This window comes from Lampetra fluviatilis, unplaced genomic scaffold (genome assembly GCF_964198595.1).
Source record: "Lampetra fluviatilis unplaced genomic scaffold, kcLamFluv1.1 SCAFFOLD_797, whole genome shotgun sequence".
Taxonomy (NCBI): domain Eukaryota; kingdom Metazoa; phylum Chordata; class Hyperoartia; order Petromyzontiformes; family Petromyzontidae; genus Lampetra; species Lampetra fluviatilis.
Window position 1 is genome coordinate 28,024 of NW_027621257.1, and position 19,002 is coordinate 47,025.

Below are 19,002 nucleotides of genomic sequence, written 5' to 3' on the forward strand. Positions count from 1 at the left end.
TAGGTGCGCGGCCATGTTGGCTGAGGGTAGCCGCCTCGCCCACCCCCTGAGCAAGATGGCCGCCCACGCCCCTGAGCAAAATGGCTGCACTCCCCCCCCCCCCCCGGAGCAAGATGGCCGCCCTGCCCACCCCCCTGAGCAAGATGGCCGTCCACCCCCACCCACCCTGAGAAAGATGTCCGCACCCCGCCCCTGAGCAAGATGGCTGCACTCCCCCCCCCCCCCTCGAGCAAGATGGCCGCCCATTCCCTTCCCACCCGAGCAAGATGGCCGCACCCCGCCCCTGAGCAAGATGGCTGCACTCCCCCCCCCTCGAGCAAGATGGCCGCACTCCCTTCCCCCTGAGCAAGATGGCCGCACCCCGCCCCCCCCACCCTCGAGCAAGATGGCCGCTCATGCCCTCCCCCCCCTGAGCAATATGGCCGCCCACCACCACCCACCCTGAGGAAGATGGCCGCACTCCCCCCCCCCCCCCCACGTGAGCATAATGGCCACCACGCATACCCCCACCCACCGTGAGAAAGATGTCCGCACCCCGCCCCTGAGCAAGATGGCTGCACTCCCCTCCCCGAGTAAGATGGCCGCAACCCCCCCCCGAGCAAGATGGCCGCCCACATCCACCCCCCTGAGCAAGATGGCGGCACCCCCCCCCCCCCCCCCTGAGCAAGATGGCCGCCACGCATACCCCCACCCACCCTGAGAAAGATGGCCGCACCCCGCCCCTGAGCAAAATGGCTGCATTTCCCCCCCCCGAGCACGATGGCCGCCCATGCCCTTCCTCCCCGAGCAAGATGGCCGCACTTCCCCACCACCCTGAGTAAGATGGCCGCCCACATCCACCCACCCTAAGCAAGATGGCCGCACTCCCCCCCCCCCCCCCTGAACAAGATGGCCGCCCATGCCCCTCCCCCTCGAGCAAGTAGGTCGCACTCCCCCCCCCTGAGCAAGATGGCCACCCACATCCACCCACCCTGAGCAAGATGGCCGCACTCCCCCCCCCCCCCGAGCAAGATGGCCGCACTCCCTTCCCCCTGAGCAAGATGGTCGCCCACCTCCACCCACCCTGATCAAGATGGCCGCACTCCCCCCTCCCCCCCAGCAAGATGGCCGCACCCCCCCTAAGAGTAAGATCGATTCTCCACCTGAGCAAGATGGCCGCAGTGACCCCCCCTCCCCGGGCAAGATGGCCACCACCCTGAGCAAGATGGCCGCTCCCCACCACAACATTCCCTCTCCACCCGAGCAAAATGGCCGACCCACACCACATCCCCTGAGCAAGATGGCCGCCCACCCAGAAACACGTGGGTTTAAAAAATATCTTTATTTAATTTCAGAATTAATTCGTAATTTGTTTAATTTAATAAGCAATTGGCGAAGTGTGTTGAATTGTAGCAGTTAATTTGTGATTAGTTTCATTTAAAAAAATAATTCAGTTATTTATTTGACCTTTGCATTACTTCGCACTCCTAATGGCCCTCTGAAAACAAAGATCCTCGTAAGCTCATCGGGGAACGTCTCCAGGATCAATAAAAGCACCGAACTCTGATTCTGTCACCAAAGAGCTTTACGGCTCTTCCGATTCCCCCACCCCCATAAAAATAGCTCTCTCCTGATTGGTCGGTGCCGTACCACGTGATAGGCACATTGAATCCCGTAGCCCGGATAAGCAACGCGCGCTTACAAACCACAGACCGGATAAGCGCGGCTCCCTTTCAGACCGTACCAAGTGCTCCGCGAGCGGAGGGGGTGTCGATGGGTGATACCAACTCGGAAAATCGACACGCAAATCTTTTCGCTCCCGTTGCACAACGCTATCTTGTTCAGCTGTCACATAACACAGCTCTCGTACGAATAATCTAGTGATTTTAACGTATTTACTTTGAGAGATAAACTTTAAACTGTTTTCGATTCCAACAACACCCCCCCCCCCCCCCATCGTATCCCAGTTGGTTTCGCCCATCGCCGTTGCCGCCATTTCCCCCCCTTCACCCGGGGGGCGAGTCGCGTTCTCTTTTGGCGCCAAAGCGCGCGACGGAAACTTTGTGCAATAATTAGACAAAAACAAACCAGCAAACAACGTCAACAAATCAACAACAACATCATCAACAACTTACCCATTAAACTACCGAGAGAGGGAGGGAGGGAGGGAGCAATTGCCCGCCGCAATGTACATTAAACAGGTATCGGCTCATTTACCTCACAAAGCAATGCTGCTACTCGGTATCGCTTTGTGCATTAATTTGTGTAAATGTTTACTAATTAGTAAGTAACAAACTAACTGTTGTGCTTTATGTGTGTTATTTATGAGGTAACCCAACCTGTCAATGTCATAAGAGTTGTAAGCCAGTCGGCTGTCAGGTTTACCTCAGGCAACGCTGAGTCAATGTTAGTAGTCTAAGTGTGTAAGTTGTGTTAATGTTTACTAATTAGTAAGTAACAAACTAACTATTGTGTTGTATTTGTGTTATTGATGAGGTAACTCAACTTGTCAATGTAATCGATAAGATGATATTGACAGGTTTAGCTCAGGCAACGCTGAGGCAATGTTAGTAGTCTAAGTGTGTAAGTTGTGTTAATGTTTACTAATTAGTAAGTAACAAACTAACTATTGTGTTGTATTTGTGTTATTGATTAGGTAACTCAACTTGTCAATGTAATCGATAAGATTATATTGACAGGTTTACTTCAGGCAACGCTGAGTCAATGTTAGTAGTCTAAGTGTGTAAGTTGTGTTAATGTTTACTAATTAGTAAGTAACAAACTAACTATTGTGTTGTATTTGTGTTATTGATTAGGTAACTCAACCTGTCAATGTGATCGATAAGATGATATTGACAGGTTTACCTCAGGCAACGCTGAGTCAATGTTAGTAGTCTAAGTGTGTAAGTTGTGTTAATGTTTACTAATTAGTAAGTAACAAACTATCTATTGTGTTGTATTTGTGTTATTGATGAGGTAACGCAACTTGTCAATGTAATCGATAAGATGATATTGACAGGTTTACCTCAGGAAATGCTGAGTCAATGTTGTTTTATTTTTATTATTTCCATTCTACGTGACTTGACCGAAAGAACCAAGAAGATTAATGTTAGTAGTCTAAGTGTGTAATTGGTGTTAATGTTTACGAGTTAGTAACTAACTATTGTGTTGTATTTGTGTTATTGATTAGGTAACTCAACCTGCCAATGTAATCAATAAGAGTTGTAAATGAGCTGTGAGACACACCACGTGACACACACACAGACACACCACGTGACACACACAGACACACCACGTGACACACACAGACACACCACGTGACACACACACACAGACACACCACGTGACACACACACAGACACACCACGTGACACACACAGACACACCACGTGACACACACAGACACACCACGTGACACACACACACAGACACACCACGTGACACACACACACAGACACACCACGTGACACACACACAGACACACACCACGTGACACACACACACAGACACACCACGTGACACACACACAGACACACCACGTGACACACACAGACACACCACGTGACACACACAGACACACCACGTGACACACACACACAGACACACCACGTGACACACACACAGACACACACCACGTGACACACACACAGACACACCACGTGACACACACACAGACACACCACGTGACACACACACAGACACACCACGTGACACACACACAGACACACCACGTGACACACACACAGACACACCACGTGACACACACACAGACACACCACGTGACACACACACAGACACACACCACGTGACACACACACACAGACACACACCACGTGACACACACACAGACACACACCACGTGACACACACACAGACACACCACGTGACACACACACAGACACACCACGTGACACACACAGACACACACCACGTGACACACACACACAGACACACCACGTGACACACACACACAGAGACACACCACGTGACACACACACAGACACACACCACGTGACACACACACAGACACACACCACGTGACACACACAGACACACACCACGTGACACACACACAGAGACACACCACGTGACACACACACAGACACACACCACGTGACACACACAGACACACACCACGTGACACACACACACAGACACACCACGTGACACACACAGACACACACCACGTGACACACACACACAGACACACCACGTGACACACACACACAGAGACACACCACGTGACACACACACAGACACACACCACGTGACACACACACAGACACACACCACGTGACACACACAGACACACACCACGTGACACACACACACAGACACACCACGTGACACACACAGACACACACCACGTGACACACACACACAGACACACCACGTGACACACACACACAGAGACACACCACGTGACACACACACAGACACACACCACGTGACACACACACAGACACACACCACGTGACACACACAGACACACACCACGTGACGCACACACAGTGACACACCACGTGACACACACAGACACACCACGTGACACACACAGACACACACCACGTGACACACACACAGACACACACCACGTGACACACACACACAGACACACCACGTGACACACACAGACACACCACGTGACACACACAGACACACACCACGTGACACACACACAGACACACCACGTGACACACACAGACACACACCACGTGACACACACAGACACACACCACGTGACACACACACAGACACACCACGTGACACACACACACAGAGACACACCACGTGACACACACACACAGACACACCACGTGACACACACACACAGAGACACACCACGTGACACACATAGACACACCACGTGACACACACAGACACACACCACGTGACACACACACAGACACACCACGTGACACACACCACGTGACACACTCTCTGGCTCCCAGGTCATCATTCAGGGCTTCCGCAGCTACAGGGACCAGACCATCGTGGACCCCTTCAGCTCCAAGCACAACGTGATCGGTGAGTGGTGGTGGTGGTGGTGATGATGGTGATGGTGGCGGTGGTGGTGATGGTGGTGATGGTGGTGGTGGTGGAGGTGGTGGAGGTGGTGGTGATGGTGGTGATGGTGGTGGTGGTGGTGATGGTGATGATGGTGGTGGTGGCGGTGGTGGTGATGATGGTGATGGTGGCGGTGGTGGTGATGGTGGTGATGGTGGTGGTGGTGGAGGTGGTGGAGGTGGTGGTGATGGTGGTGATGGTGGTGGTGGTGGTGATGGTGATGATGGTGATGGTGGTGGTGGTGGTGATGATGGTGATGGTGATGGTGGCGGTGGTGGAGGTGGTGGAGGTGGTGGTGATGGTGGTGGTGGTGATGGTGGTGATGGTGGTGGTGGTGGAGGTGGTGGAGGTGGTGGTGATGGTGGTGGTGGAGGTGGTGGTGGTGATGGTGATGATGGTGATGGTGGTGGTGGTGATGGTGGTGGTGGTGGTGGAGGTGGTGGTGATGGTGATGATGGTGACGGTGGTGGTGATGGTGATGGTGGTGGTGAAGGTGATGTGTGTGGTGATGGTGGTGATGGTGGTGGTGGTGATGGTGGTGGTGGTGGTGGTGGTGGTGATGGTGGTGGTGGTGGTGGTGGCGGTGGTGGTGATGGTGGTGGTGGTGATGGTGGTGACGGTGGTGGTGGTGGTGGTGGTGGTGATGTGTGTGGTGATGGTGACGGTGGTGGTGGTGGTGGTGGTGGTGGTGATGGTGACGGTGGTGGTGGTGGTGGTGGTGGTGGTGGTGAAGGTGGTGGTGATGGTGATGTTAGCGGTGATGGTGGTGGTGGTGATGGTGATGGTGACGGTGGTGGTGGTGATGGTGGTGGTGACGGTGGTGGTGGTGGTGATGGTGGTGGTGGTGATGGTGGCGGTGGTGGTGGTAGTGATGGTGATGTGTGTGGTGATGGTGACGGTGGTGGTGGTGATGGTGATGGTGGTGGTGATGGTGGTGGTGATGGTGATGTGTGTGTTGATGTTGATCACTTTATTTTCCTTTTTTCCAGTCGGGCGGAATGGCTCTGGGAAAAGCAACTTCTTCTATGGTGAGGAGGCCAGTCGGGGTGGGCGATGGCGGGCGATGGCGATGATGGTGATGTTGGTAGTGATGGTGGTGATGGTGGTGATGGTGGTGGTGATGTTGTTAATGTTGGATTTTGGTGGTGATGTTTGGGATGATCATGATGGTGTTGGTGGTGGTGTTAGTGGTGATGATGTTCATGGTGATGATGTTGGTGATGTTGGTAGTGATGGTGGTGATGTTTGTAATGTTTGATTTTGGTGGTGATGTTGATGGTGGTGATGTTGTTGATGGTGGTGATGTTGTTGATGTTGATGGTGGTGATGTTGATGGTGGTGATGTTGTTGATGTTGTTGATGATGTTGATGATGTTGATGTTGTTGATGTTGGTGATGATGTTGATGTTGGTGATGTTGGTGATGTTGTTGATGTTGATGGTGGTGATGTTGTTGATGTTGATGATGTTGATGTTGTTGATGTTGGTGATGATGTTGATGTTGGTGGTGATGTTGGTGATGTTGTTGATGGTAGTGATGGTGGTGATGTTGTTGATGATGGTGATGTTGTTGATGTTGATGGTGATCTTGTTGTTGATGTTGGTGATGTTGATGTTGGTGATGTTGATGTTGGTGATGTTGATGGTGGTGATGTTGATGGTGGTGATGTTGATGGTGGTGATGTTGATGGTGTTGTTGATGATGTTGATGTTGTTGATGTTGATGTTGTTGGTGATGTTGGTGATGTTGTTGATGTTGATGATGTTGGTGATGTTGTTGATGTTGTTGATGGTAGTGATGTTGTTGATGTTGTTGATGTTGTTGATGGTAGTGATGTTGTTGATGTTGTTGATGTTGTTGATGGTAGTGATGTTGTTCATGTTGTTGATGTTGTTGATGGTAGTGATGTTGTTGATGTTGTTGATGGTAGTGATGTTGTTCATGTTGTTGATGTTGTTGATGGTAGTGATGTTGTTGATGTTGTTGATGTTGTTGATGGTAGTGATGTTGTTGATGTTGATGTTGTTGATGGTAGTGATGTTGTTCATGTTGTTGATGTTGTTGATGGTAGTGATGTTGTTGATGTTGTTGATGGTAGTGATGTTGATGTTGTTGATGGTAGTGATGTTGTTGATGTTGTTGATGTTGTTGATGTTGTTGATGGTAGTGATGTTGTTGATGTTGTTGATGGTAGTGATGTTGTTGATGTTGTTGATGGTAGTGATGTTGTTGATGTTGTTGATGTTGTTGATGTTGTTGATGTTGTTGATGGTAGTGATGTTGTTCATGTTGTTGATGTTGTTGATGTTGTTGATGTTGATGTTGTTGATGATGTTGTTGATGGTAGTGATGTTGATGTTGGTGATGTTGTTCATGTTGTTGATGTTGTTGATGTTGATGTTGCTGATGTTGTTGATGGTAGTGATGTTGTTGATGTTGTTGATGTTGTTGATGTTGTTGATGTTGTTGATGGTAGTGATGTTGTTCATGTTGTTGATGTTGTTGATGGTAGTGATGTTGATGTTGTTGATGTTGTTGATGTTGTTGATGGTAGTGATGTTGTTCATGTTGTTGATGTTGTTGATGGTAGTGATGTTGTTGATGTTGTTGATGTTGTTGATGTTGTTGATGTTGATGTTGTTGATGATGTTGTTGATGGTAGTGATGTTGATGTTGGTGATGTTGTTCATGTTGTTGATGTTGTTGATGTTGATGTTGCTGATGTTGTTGATGGTAGTGATGGTGTTGATGTTGTTGATGTTGTTGATGTTGTTGATGTTGGTGATGTTGGTGATGTTAATGTTGGTGTTGATGTTGTTGATGTTGTTGATGTTGTTGATGTTGTTGATGTTGTTGATGTTGTTGATGTTGTTGATGTTGTTGATGGTAGTGATGTTGTTGATGTTGTTGATGTTGTTGATGTTGTTGATGGTAGTGATGTTGTTCATGTTGTTGATGTTGTTGATGGTAGTGATGTTGTTGATGTTGTTGATGTTGTTGATGTTGTTGATGGTAGTGATGTTGTTCATGTTGTTGATGTTGTTGATGGTAGTGATGTTGTTGATGTTGTTGATGTTGTTGATGTTGTTGATGTTGATGTTGTTGATGATGTTGATGGTAGTGATGTTGATGTTGGTGATGTTGTTCATGTTGTTGATGTTGTTGATGTTGATGTTGCTGATGTTGTTGATGGTAGTGATGGTGTTGATGTTGTTGATGTTGTTGATGTTGTTGATGTTGGTGATGTTGGTGATGTTAATGTTGGTGTTGATGTTGTTGATGTTGTTGATGTTGTTGATGTTGTTGATGGTAGTGATGTTGTTGATGTTGTTGATGTTGTTGATGTTGTTGATGTTGTTGATGGTAGTGATGTTGTTGATGTTGTTGATGTTGTTGATGTTGTTGATGTTGTTGATGGTAGTGATGTTGTTGATGTTGTTGATGTTGTTGATGTTGCAGCGATCCAGTTTGTGCTGAGCGATGAGTTCAGCCACTTACGACCCGAACAGAGACAGGCGCTGCTACATGTGAGTAGCTGACACGTCACATGACACGTCACATGACATGTCACATGGCACGTCACATGGCTCGTCACATGAGACGTCACATGACACGTCACATGGCTCGTCACATGAGACGTCACCTGACACGTCACATGACACGTCACATGACACGTCACCTGACACGTCACCTGACACGTCACATGACACGTCACATGGCTCGTCACATGACTCGTCACATGACTCGTCACATAACACATCGCCAGACACGTCACCTGACACGTCACCTGACTCGTCACATGACTCGTCACATGACACGTCACCTGACACGTCACCTGACACGTCACCTGACTCGTCACATGACTCGTCAAATGACACGTCACATGACTCGTCACCTGACACATCGCCTGACACGTCACATGACACGTCACATGACACATCGCCTGACACGTCACCTGACTGCTGCTCGCTACTGACAGAACTTGGCCCAACTGTCTATTAGAGGCTACACGGGGGAACTTTGTCTCTGTGTGTGTTTCTGTGTCTGTGTGTGTTTCTGTGTGTCTCTGTGTCTGTGTGAGTGTGTCTGTGTGAGTGTGTCTGTGTGAGTGTGTGTGTCTGTCTGTGTTTCTGTGTGTGTGTCTGTCTGTGTTTCTGTGTGTGTGTTTGTGTGTGTGTGTCTGTCTGTGTCTGTCTGTGTTTCTGTGTGTGTGTCTGTCTCTGTATGTCTGTGTTTCTCTTTGTGTGTGTGTCTTTGTGTGTGCGTGTGTCTTTGTGTGTGTGTGTGTCTGTGTGTGTGTCTTTGTGTGTGTGTGTGTCTGTGTGTGTCTGTGTGTGTGTGTGTGAGTGAGTGGGGAGTGGTGGGTGTAGTGGTTAGCGCTACGCTGCGCTACAAACCTGACCACCCGAGTTCGATTCCCGCTCACGGCCAACACCAACCCCAGTGACGATTATCTGAACCGGTCCCGGGCCTCCCCTAGGTCGACTCAGCCTTGAATGGGTACCTGGTGCGGTGTGTAGTGAACATCGCTAGCACTGGGGAGACAAAGGCGGCCGGGCGTGGTGCTGACAGCACTTGCCCCTACAGTCTGTGAAGGCTTCGCGGGGGATCTCTGTCTGTGTGTGAGACAGGAGGGTACAGGCCCACGTGTCATCTCGGCCTTTGTGGAAGTTGTCTTCGACAACTCGGACAATCGCCTGCCGGTAAGACGCACTCCACACACACGCAGACACACACACACAGACACAGACACACACACATAGACACACAGACACAGACACACACACACACATAGACACACACACACAGACACACGCAGACACACACACATAGACACACACACACACATAGACACACACACACACATAGACACACACACACAGACACACGCAGACACACACACATAGACACACAGACACACACACATAGACACACACACACACAGACACACACACACAGACACACACAGACACACACACATAGACACACAGACACAGACACACACACGCAGACACACACACATAGACACACACAGACACACACACATAGACACACACACATAGACACACATACACACATAGACAGACACACACACACAGACACACACACACAGACACACACACATAGACAGACACACACACGCAGACACACACACATAGACAGACACACACACATAGACAGACACACACACACACACTCACACACACACACATGGCACCTGCAGGGTCTGTCCCATGACCTCCTGCACCTAGCCTGGCACGGCAGTCAACCTATGGCACCTGCTGGGTATGTCACGTGACCTCCTCATGCACCTAGCTTGGCACGGCAGTCAACCCATGGCACCTGCTGGGTCTGTCCCGTGACCTCCTCCTCGTGCACCTAGCCTGGCACGGCAGTCAACCCATGGCACCTGCAGGGTCTGTCACATGACCTCTTCATGCACCTAGCCTGGCACGGCAGTCAACCCATGGCACCTGCAGGGTCTGTCACATGACCTCTTCATGCACCTAGCCTGGCACGGCAGTCAACCCATGGCACCTGCAGGGTCTGTCACGTGACCTCTTCATGCACCTAGCCTGGCACGGCAGTCAACCCATGGCACCTGCAGGGTCTGTCACGTGACCTCTTCATGCACCTAGCCTGGCACGGCAGTCAACCCATGGCACCTGCAGGGTCTGTCACATGACCTCCTCATGCACCTAGCCTGGCACAGCAGCAGTCAACCCACGGCACCTGCTGGGTCTGTCCCGTGACCTCCTCCTCATGCACCTAGCCTGGCACAGCAGTCAACCCGTGGCACCTGCAGGGTCTGTCACGTGACCTCATCCTCATGCACCTAGCCTGGCACAGCAGTCAACCCGTGGCACCTGCAGGGTCTGTCACGTGACCTCATCCTCATGCACCTAGCCTGGCACAGCAGTCAACCCGTGGCACCTGCAGGGTCTGTCACGTGACCTCTTCATGCACCTAGCCTGGCACGGCAGTCAACCCACGGCACCTGCAGGGTCTGTCACATGACCTCCTGCACCTAGCCTGGCACGGCAGTCAACCCACGGCACCTGCAGGGTCTGTCACGTGACCTCCTCCTCGTGCACCTAGCCTGGCACAGCAGTCAACCCATGGCACCTGCTGGGTCTGTCATGTGACCTCCTCCTCCTGCACCTAGCCTGGCACATCAGTACAACCCACGGCAACTGCTGGGTCTGTCACGTGACCTCTTCATGCACCTAGCCTGGCACGGCAGTCAACCCACGGCACCTGCAGGGTCTGTCACGTGACCTCCTCCTCGTGCACCTAGCCTGGCACGGCAGTCAACCCACGGCACCTGCAGGGTCTGTCACGTGACCTCCTCCTCGTGCACCTAGCCTGGCACGGCAGTCATGTGGGGGACCTTTGTGTTTGTGTTTAGATTGACAAGGAGGAGGTGACTCTGAGACGAGTCATCGGAGCGAAGAAGGACCAGTACTTCTTGGACAAGAAGATCGTCACGTCAGTAGACACAGCCTGCACACAGCTACACACACAGCTACACACACAGCTACACACACAGCTACACACACACAGCTACACACACAGCTACACACACAGCTACACACACACAGCTACACACACAGCTACACACACACAGCTACACACAGCTACACACACACAGCTACACACACACAGCTACACACACAGCTACACACAGCTACACACACACAGCTACACACACAGCTACACACACACACAGCTACACACACACACAGCTACACACACAGCTACACACACAGCTACACACACAGCTACACACACAGCTACACACACACCAGCTACACACACACAGCTACACACACAGCTACACACACAGCTACACACACAGCTACACACACACCAGCTACACACACACACAGCTACACACACACAGCTACACACACAGCTACACACAGCTACACACACACAGCTACACACAGCTACACACACAGCTACACACACAGCTACACACACAGCTACACACACACAGCTACACACACACACAGCTACACACACAGCTACACACACACAGCTACACACACAGCTACACACACACAGCTACACACACAGCTACACACACACAGCTACACACACACAGCTACACACACAGCTACACACAGCAGAGGTGTGGACTCGAGTCATGTGACTTGGACTCGAGTCAGACTCGAGTCATGAATTTGATGACTTGCGACTCGACTTGGACTTGCATAACAATGACTTTGTCCCACCTCTGACACACAGCTACACACACAGCTACACACACAGCTACACACACAGCTACACACGGCTACACACACACAGCTACACACACAGCTACACACAGCTACACACACAGCTACACGCACAGCTACACACACACAGCTACACACACACAGCTACACACACAGCTACACACAGCTACACACACAGCCACACACACACACAGCTACACACACAGCTACACACACACAGCTACACACACACAGCTACACACAGCTACACACACACAGCTGCACACACAGCTACACACACAGCTACACACACACCAGCTACACACACACAGCTACACACAGCCTGCAGACAGCTACACACACACAGCTACACACACAGCTACACACACACAGCTACACACACAGCTACACACACAGCTACACACACACAGCCTGCACACAGCTACACACACACAACTACACACACACAGCTACACACACACACACACAGCTACACACACACAGCTACACACACAGCTACACACAGCTACACACAGCTACACACACACCAGCTACACACACACAGCTACACACACAGCTACACACACAGCTACACACACAGCTGCACACACAGCTACACACACAGCTACACACACAGCTGCACACACAGCTACACACACAGCTGCACACACAGCTACACACACAGCTACACACACAGCTACACACAGCTACACACAGCTACACACACCAGCTACACACACAGCTACACACACAGCTACACACACAGCTACACACAGAGCTGCACACACAGCTACACACACAGCTACACACACAGCTGCACACACAGCTACACACACAGCTACACACAGCTACACACACACCAGCTACACACACACAGCTACACACACAGCTACACACACAGCTACACACAGCTACACACAGTTACACACACAGCTACACACACACAGCTACACACAGCTACACACAGCCACACACAGCTACACACAGCTACACACACACAGCTACACACACACAGCTACACACACACAGCTACACACACACACAGCTACACACACACAGCTACACACAGCCAACACTACACACAGCTACACACAGCTACACACACACACAGCTACACACACAGCTACACACAGCTACACACAGCTACACACACACACAGCTACACACACAGCTACACACAGCTACACACACAGCTACACACAGCCAACACTACACACAGCTACACACAGCTACACACACAGCTACACACACAGCTACACACACACAGCTACACACAGCCAACACTACACACAGCTACACACACAGCTGCACACACAGCACTTGCCCCGCCCGCCTGTGTGGAGGCTACACGGGTGCCCTTTGTCTGTGTGGCTGCAGGAAGAACGACGTCATGAACCTGCTGGAGAGCGCCGGCTTCTCCCGCAGCAACCCGTACTACATCGTCAAGCAGGGCAAGGTGACGGGGGGGGGGGGTGTAGTGAACACGTACTACATCGTCAAGCAGGGCAAGGTGACATGGGGGGGGGGGGAGGGTGTAGTGAACACGTGCTACATCGTCAAGCAGGACAAGGTGACATGGGGGGGGGGGGGTGTAGTGAACCCGTACTACATCGTCAAGCAGGACAAGGTGACATGTGGGGGGGGGGGGTGTAGTGAACCCATACTACATCGTCAAGCAGGGCAAGGTGACATGGGGGGGGGGAGGGTGTAGTGAACACGTGCTACATCGTCAAGCAGGGCAAGGTGACATGGGGGGGGGGGGGGTGTAGTGAACCCGTACTACATCGTCAAGCAGGACAAGGTGACATGGGGGGGGGGGGGGTGTAGTGAACCCATACTACATCGTCAAGCAGGGCAAGGTGACATGGGGGGGGAGGGTGTAGTGAACACGTACTACATCGTCAAGCAGGGCAAGGTGACATGGGGGGGGAGGGTGTAGTGAACCCGTACTACATCGTCAAGCAGGGCAAGGTGACATGGGGGGGGGGTGTAGTGAACCCGTACTACATCGTCAAGCAGGGCAAGGTGACATGGGGGGGCGGGTGTAGTGAACCCGTACTACATCGTCAAGCAGGGCAAGGTGACATGGGGGGGGGGGTGTAGTGAACCCGTACTACATCGTCAAGCAGGGCAAGGTGACATGGGGGGGGGGGGTGTAGTGAACACGTACTACATCGTCAAGCAGGGCAAGGTGGGGGGGGGGGGGTGTAGTGAACCCGTACTACATCGTCAAGCAGGGCAAGGTGACAGGGGGGGGGGGGGGTGTAGTGAACCCGTACTACATCGTCAAGCAGGGCAAGGTGACATGGGGGGGGGGGGTGTAGTGAACCCGTACTACATCGTCAAGCAGGGCAAGGTGACAGGGGGGGGGGGGGTGTAGTGAACCCGTACTACATCGTCAAGCAGGGTAAGGTGACATGGGGGGGGGGGTGTAGTGAACACGTACTACATCGTCAAGCAGGGCAAGGTGACATGGGGGGGGGGGGGTGTAGTGAACACGTACTACATCGTCAAGCAGGGCAAGGTGGGGCGGGGGGTGTAGTGAACCCGTACTACATCGTCAAGCAGGGCAAGGTGGGGGGGGGGGGGTGTAGTGAACCCGTACTACATCGTCAAGCAGGGCAAGGTGGGGGGGGGGTGTAGTGAACCCGTACTACATCGTCAAGCAGGGCAAGGTGACATGGGGGGTGGGGGGGGGGTGTAGTGAACCCGTACTACATCGTCAAGCAGGGCAAGGTGACATGGGGGGGGGGTGTAGTGAACACGTACTACATCGTCAAGCAGGGCAAGGTGACATGGGGGGGGGGGTGTAGTGAACACGTACTACATCGTCAAGCAGGGCAAGGTGGGGGGGGGGGGTGTAGTGAACACGTACTACATCGTCAAGCAGGGCAAGGTGACATGGGGGGGGGGGTGTAGTGAACACGTACTACATCGTCAAGCAGGGCAAGGTGACATGGGGGGGGGGGGGTGTAGTGAACACGTACTACATCGTCAAGCAGGGCAAGGTGACGGGGGGGGGGGTGTAGTGAACCCGTACTACATCGTCAAGCAGGGCAAGGTGACATGGGGGGGGGGGGGGTGTAGTGAACACGTACTACATCGTCAAGCAGGGCAAGGTGGGGGGGGGGGGGGTGTAGTGAACCCGTACTACATCGTCAAGCAGGGCAAGGTGACATGGGGGGGGGGGGTGTAGTGAACCCGTACTACATCGTCAAGCAGGGCAAGGTGACAGGGGGGGGGGGGGGTGTAGTGAACACGTACTACATCGTCAAGCAGGGCAAGGTGACAGGGGGGGGGGGGGTGTAGTGAACCCGTACTACATCGTCAAGCAGGGCAAGGTGACATGGGGGGGGTGTAGTGAACCCGTACTACATCGTCAAGCAGGGCAAGGTGGGGGGGGGGTGTAGTGAACACGTACTACATCGTCAAGCAGGGCAAGGTGACACGGGGGGGGGGGTGGTGGGGTGGTGGGGGTGAGGGTGGTGGGGGTGTGGCGAGGGTGGTGGGGGTGAGGGTGGTGGGGGTGGTGTTGTGAGGGTGGTATGGTGGTGTGGGGGTGGTGGTGGTGGTGGTGAGGGTGGTGTTGTGAGGGTGGTGAGGGTGGGGGGGTGGTGGTGGTGTGGTGAGGGTGGTAGTGGTGGTGGTGTGGGGGTATGGTGGTGTGGGGAGGGTGGTGGTGGTGGTGTGGTGGGGGTGGTGTTGTGAGGGTGGTGCGGGTGGTGTGGTGTGGTGAGGGTGGTGGTGTGGTGTGGGGAGTTTGGGGTGGTGGTGTGGTGTGGTGAGGATGGTGGTGAAGGTGGGGGTGGTGGTGGTGGTGGGGGTGGTGTGAGGGTGGGGGTGGTGGTGGTGGTGGGGGTGGTGTGAGGGTGGGGGTGGTGGTGGTGGTGGGGGTGGTGTGAGGGTGGGGGTGGTGGTGGTGGGGGTGGTGTGAGGGTGGGGGTGGTGGTGGTGGTGGGGGTGGTGTGAGGGTGGGGGTGGTGGTGGGGGTGGTGTTGTGAGGGTGGGAGTGGTGGTGGTGTGGGGGTGTGGTGGTGTGGTGAGGGTGGTGTTGTGAGGGTGGTGAGGGTGGGGGGGTGGTGGTGGTGTGGTGAGGGTGGTAGTGGTGGTGGTGTGGGGGTGTGGTGGTGTGGTGAGGGTGGTGGTGAAGGTGTGGTGGTGAGAGTAGGGGTGGTGGTGTGGTGGTGTAGTGGTGGTGTAGTGGTGGTGTAGCAGTAGTGGTGGTGTAGTGAACATCGCTAGCACTGGGTACCCACACCACCCCCTCTGTGTGTAGCCACAGTGCCGGTAGCCTTCATAGACGCTGCTGCTGCTACTAACACAGCACTTGCCCCTACAGGCTATTACAGGCTACACGGGGGAGCTTTGCTTTGCTCTCTCCCCATCTCTCTCTCTGTCTCTCTCTGTCCTCATTTTTCTTTCTCCCCCCATCCATCTTAAAACTAAAACTTTTTTGTGCCTCGAACCCACGACCTCCTGCGTACCAGGCGAGGTAGTCGACATCTCCTAGCCACTGTGGTGTCAGGCTCAGGATGGAACCCACGACCTCCTGCGTACCAGGCGAGGTAGTCGACATCTCCTAGCCACTGTGGTGACCGTGTCTCTCTCTCCGTTTGTGTCTCAGATCAACCAAATGGCCACGGCCCCCGACTCGCAGCGTCTCAAGTTGCTGCGGGAAGTGGCTGGCACGAGGGTTTACGACGAGAGGAAAGAGGAGAGCATCACCCTGCTCAAGGAGACCGGTGGGGGACGCACGCGGGGAGACGCGGGGAGACGCGGGGAGACGCAGGGAGACGCTGGGAGACGCTGGGAGACGCGGGGAGACGCGGGGAGACGCGGGGAGACGCTGGGAGACGCTGGGAGACGCGGGGAGACGCGGGGAGACGCTGGGAGACGCTGGGAGACGCTGGGAGACGCGGGGAGACGCTGGGAGACGCGGGGAGACGCGGGGAGACGCTGGGAGACGCGGGGAGACGCGGGGAGACGCGGGGAGACGCTGGGAGACGCTGGGAGACGCTGGGAGACGCGGGGAGACGCGGGGAGACGCTGGGAGACGCTGGGAGACGCGGGGAGACGCTGGGAGACGCTGGGAGACGCGGGGAGACGCGGGGAGACGCGGGGAGACGCGGGGAGACGCTGGGAGACGCGGGGAGACGCTGGGAGACGCGGGGAGACGCGGGGAGACGCGGGGAGACGCGGGGAGACGCTGGGAGACGCTGGGAGACGCTGGGAGACGCGGGGAGACGCGGGGAGACGCGGGGAGACGCGGGGAGACGCGGGGAGACGCGGGGAGACGCGGGGAGACGCTGGGAGACGCTGGGAGACGCTGGGAGACGCTGGGAGACGCTGGGAGACGCTGGGAGACGCTGGGAGACGCTGGGAGACGCTGGGAGACGCTGGGACGATATTGATGACGATGTTGATGATGATAATGTCGATGTTGATGATGACGATGTCAATGATGATGACGATGTTGATGATGATGACGATGTCGATGATGACGATGTTGATGTTGACGATGATGACGATGTTGATGTTGACGATGATGATGATGATGATGACGATGTTGATGTTGATGATGACGATGATGTTGATGATGATGACGATGATGTTGACAACGATGATGAAGTTGATGACGAAGTTGATGATGATGATGATGTTGATGTCGATGTTGATGATGACGATGACGATGATGTTGATGATGATGACGATGATGTTGACAATGATGATGACGATGACGAAGTTGATGACGAAGTTGATGACGAAGTTGATGACGATGTTGATGATGATGTTGATGATGATGATGTCGATGTTGATGTTGCTGACGACGCAGAGGGGAAACGTGAGAAAATCAACGAGCTGCTCAAGTACATTGAGGAGCGCCTCAAGACGCTGGAGGACGAGAAGGAGGAGCTGGCGCAGTACCAGAAGTGGGACCGCATGCGGCGCGCCCTCGAGTACACCATCTACACGCAGGAGCTCAACGACACACGCGCCAAGCTCGATGAGGTGACGGGGTGGTGGTGAGGGGGGTGAGGGGGTGAGGTGGTGAGGGGGGGGGTGAGGGGCGGGGTGAGGTGGTGAGTACACCATCTACACGCAGGAGCTCAACGACACACGCGCCAAGCTCGATGAGGTGAGGGGGGTGGTGGTGAGGGGGGTGAGGGGGTGAGGTGGTGAGGGGGGGGGTGAGGGGCGGGGTGAGGTGGTGAGTACACCATCTACACGCAGGAGCTCAACGACACACGCGCCAAGCTCGATGAGGTGACGGGGTGGTGGTGAGGGGGGTGAGGGGGTGAGGTGGTGAGGGGGGGGGTGAGGGGCGGGGTGAGGTGGTGAGTACACCATCTACACGCAGGAGCTCAACGACACACGCGCCAAGCTCGATGAGGTGAGGGGGTGGTGGTGAGGGGGGTGAGGGGGTGAGGTGGTGAGGGGGGGGGTGAGGGGCGGGGTGAGGTGGTGAGTACACCATCTACACGCAGGAGCTCAACGACACACGCGCCAAGCTCGATGAGGTGACGGGGTGGTGAGGGGGTGAGGGGGGTGAGTGAGTGAGGGGGTAGGGGGTGAGGGGGGTGAGGGTGAGTGAGGGGGGTGAGTGAGGGGGGTGAGATGGTGAGGGGGGTGAGATGGTGAGGGGGGTGAGATGGTGAGGGGGGTGAGTGAGGGGAGTGAGGTGGTGAGTGAGGGGGGTGAGTGAGGTGGTGAGTACACCATCTACACGCAGGAGCTC

At 53.9% G+C, this 19,002-nt stretch overlaps 1 protein-coding gene across 1 annotated transcript; it reads left to right on the plus strand.

The window, feature by feature from the left end:
- Positions 1-1,975: 1,975 nt before the first annotated feature.
- LOC144954979 (structural maintenance of chromosomes protein 3-like) lies at positions 1,976-18,275 on the plus strand (the record flags this gene model as incomplete). Its single annotated transcript, XM_078885338.1, has 9 exons — positions 1,976-2,180; positions 4,932-5,007; positions 6,036-6,074; positions 8,506-8,573; positions 9,678-9,749; positions 11,456-11,535; positions 13,644-13,722; positions 16,891-17,008; positions 18,100-18,275. Coding segments are annotated over exons 1-9 (723 nt in total), but the record flags the coding sequence as incomplete, so codon positions are not given.
- Between the last annotated feature and the right edge of the window lie 727 nt (positions 18,276-19,002).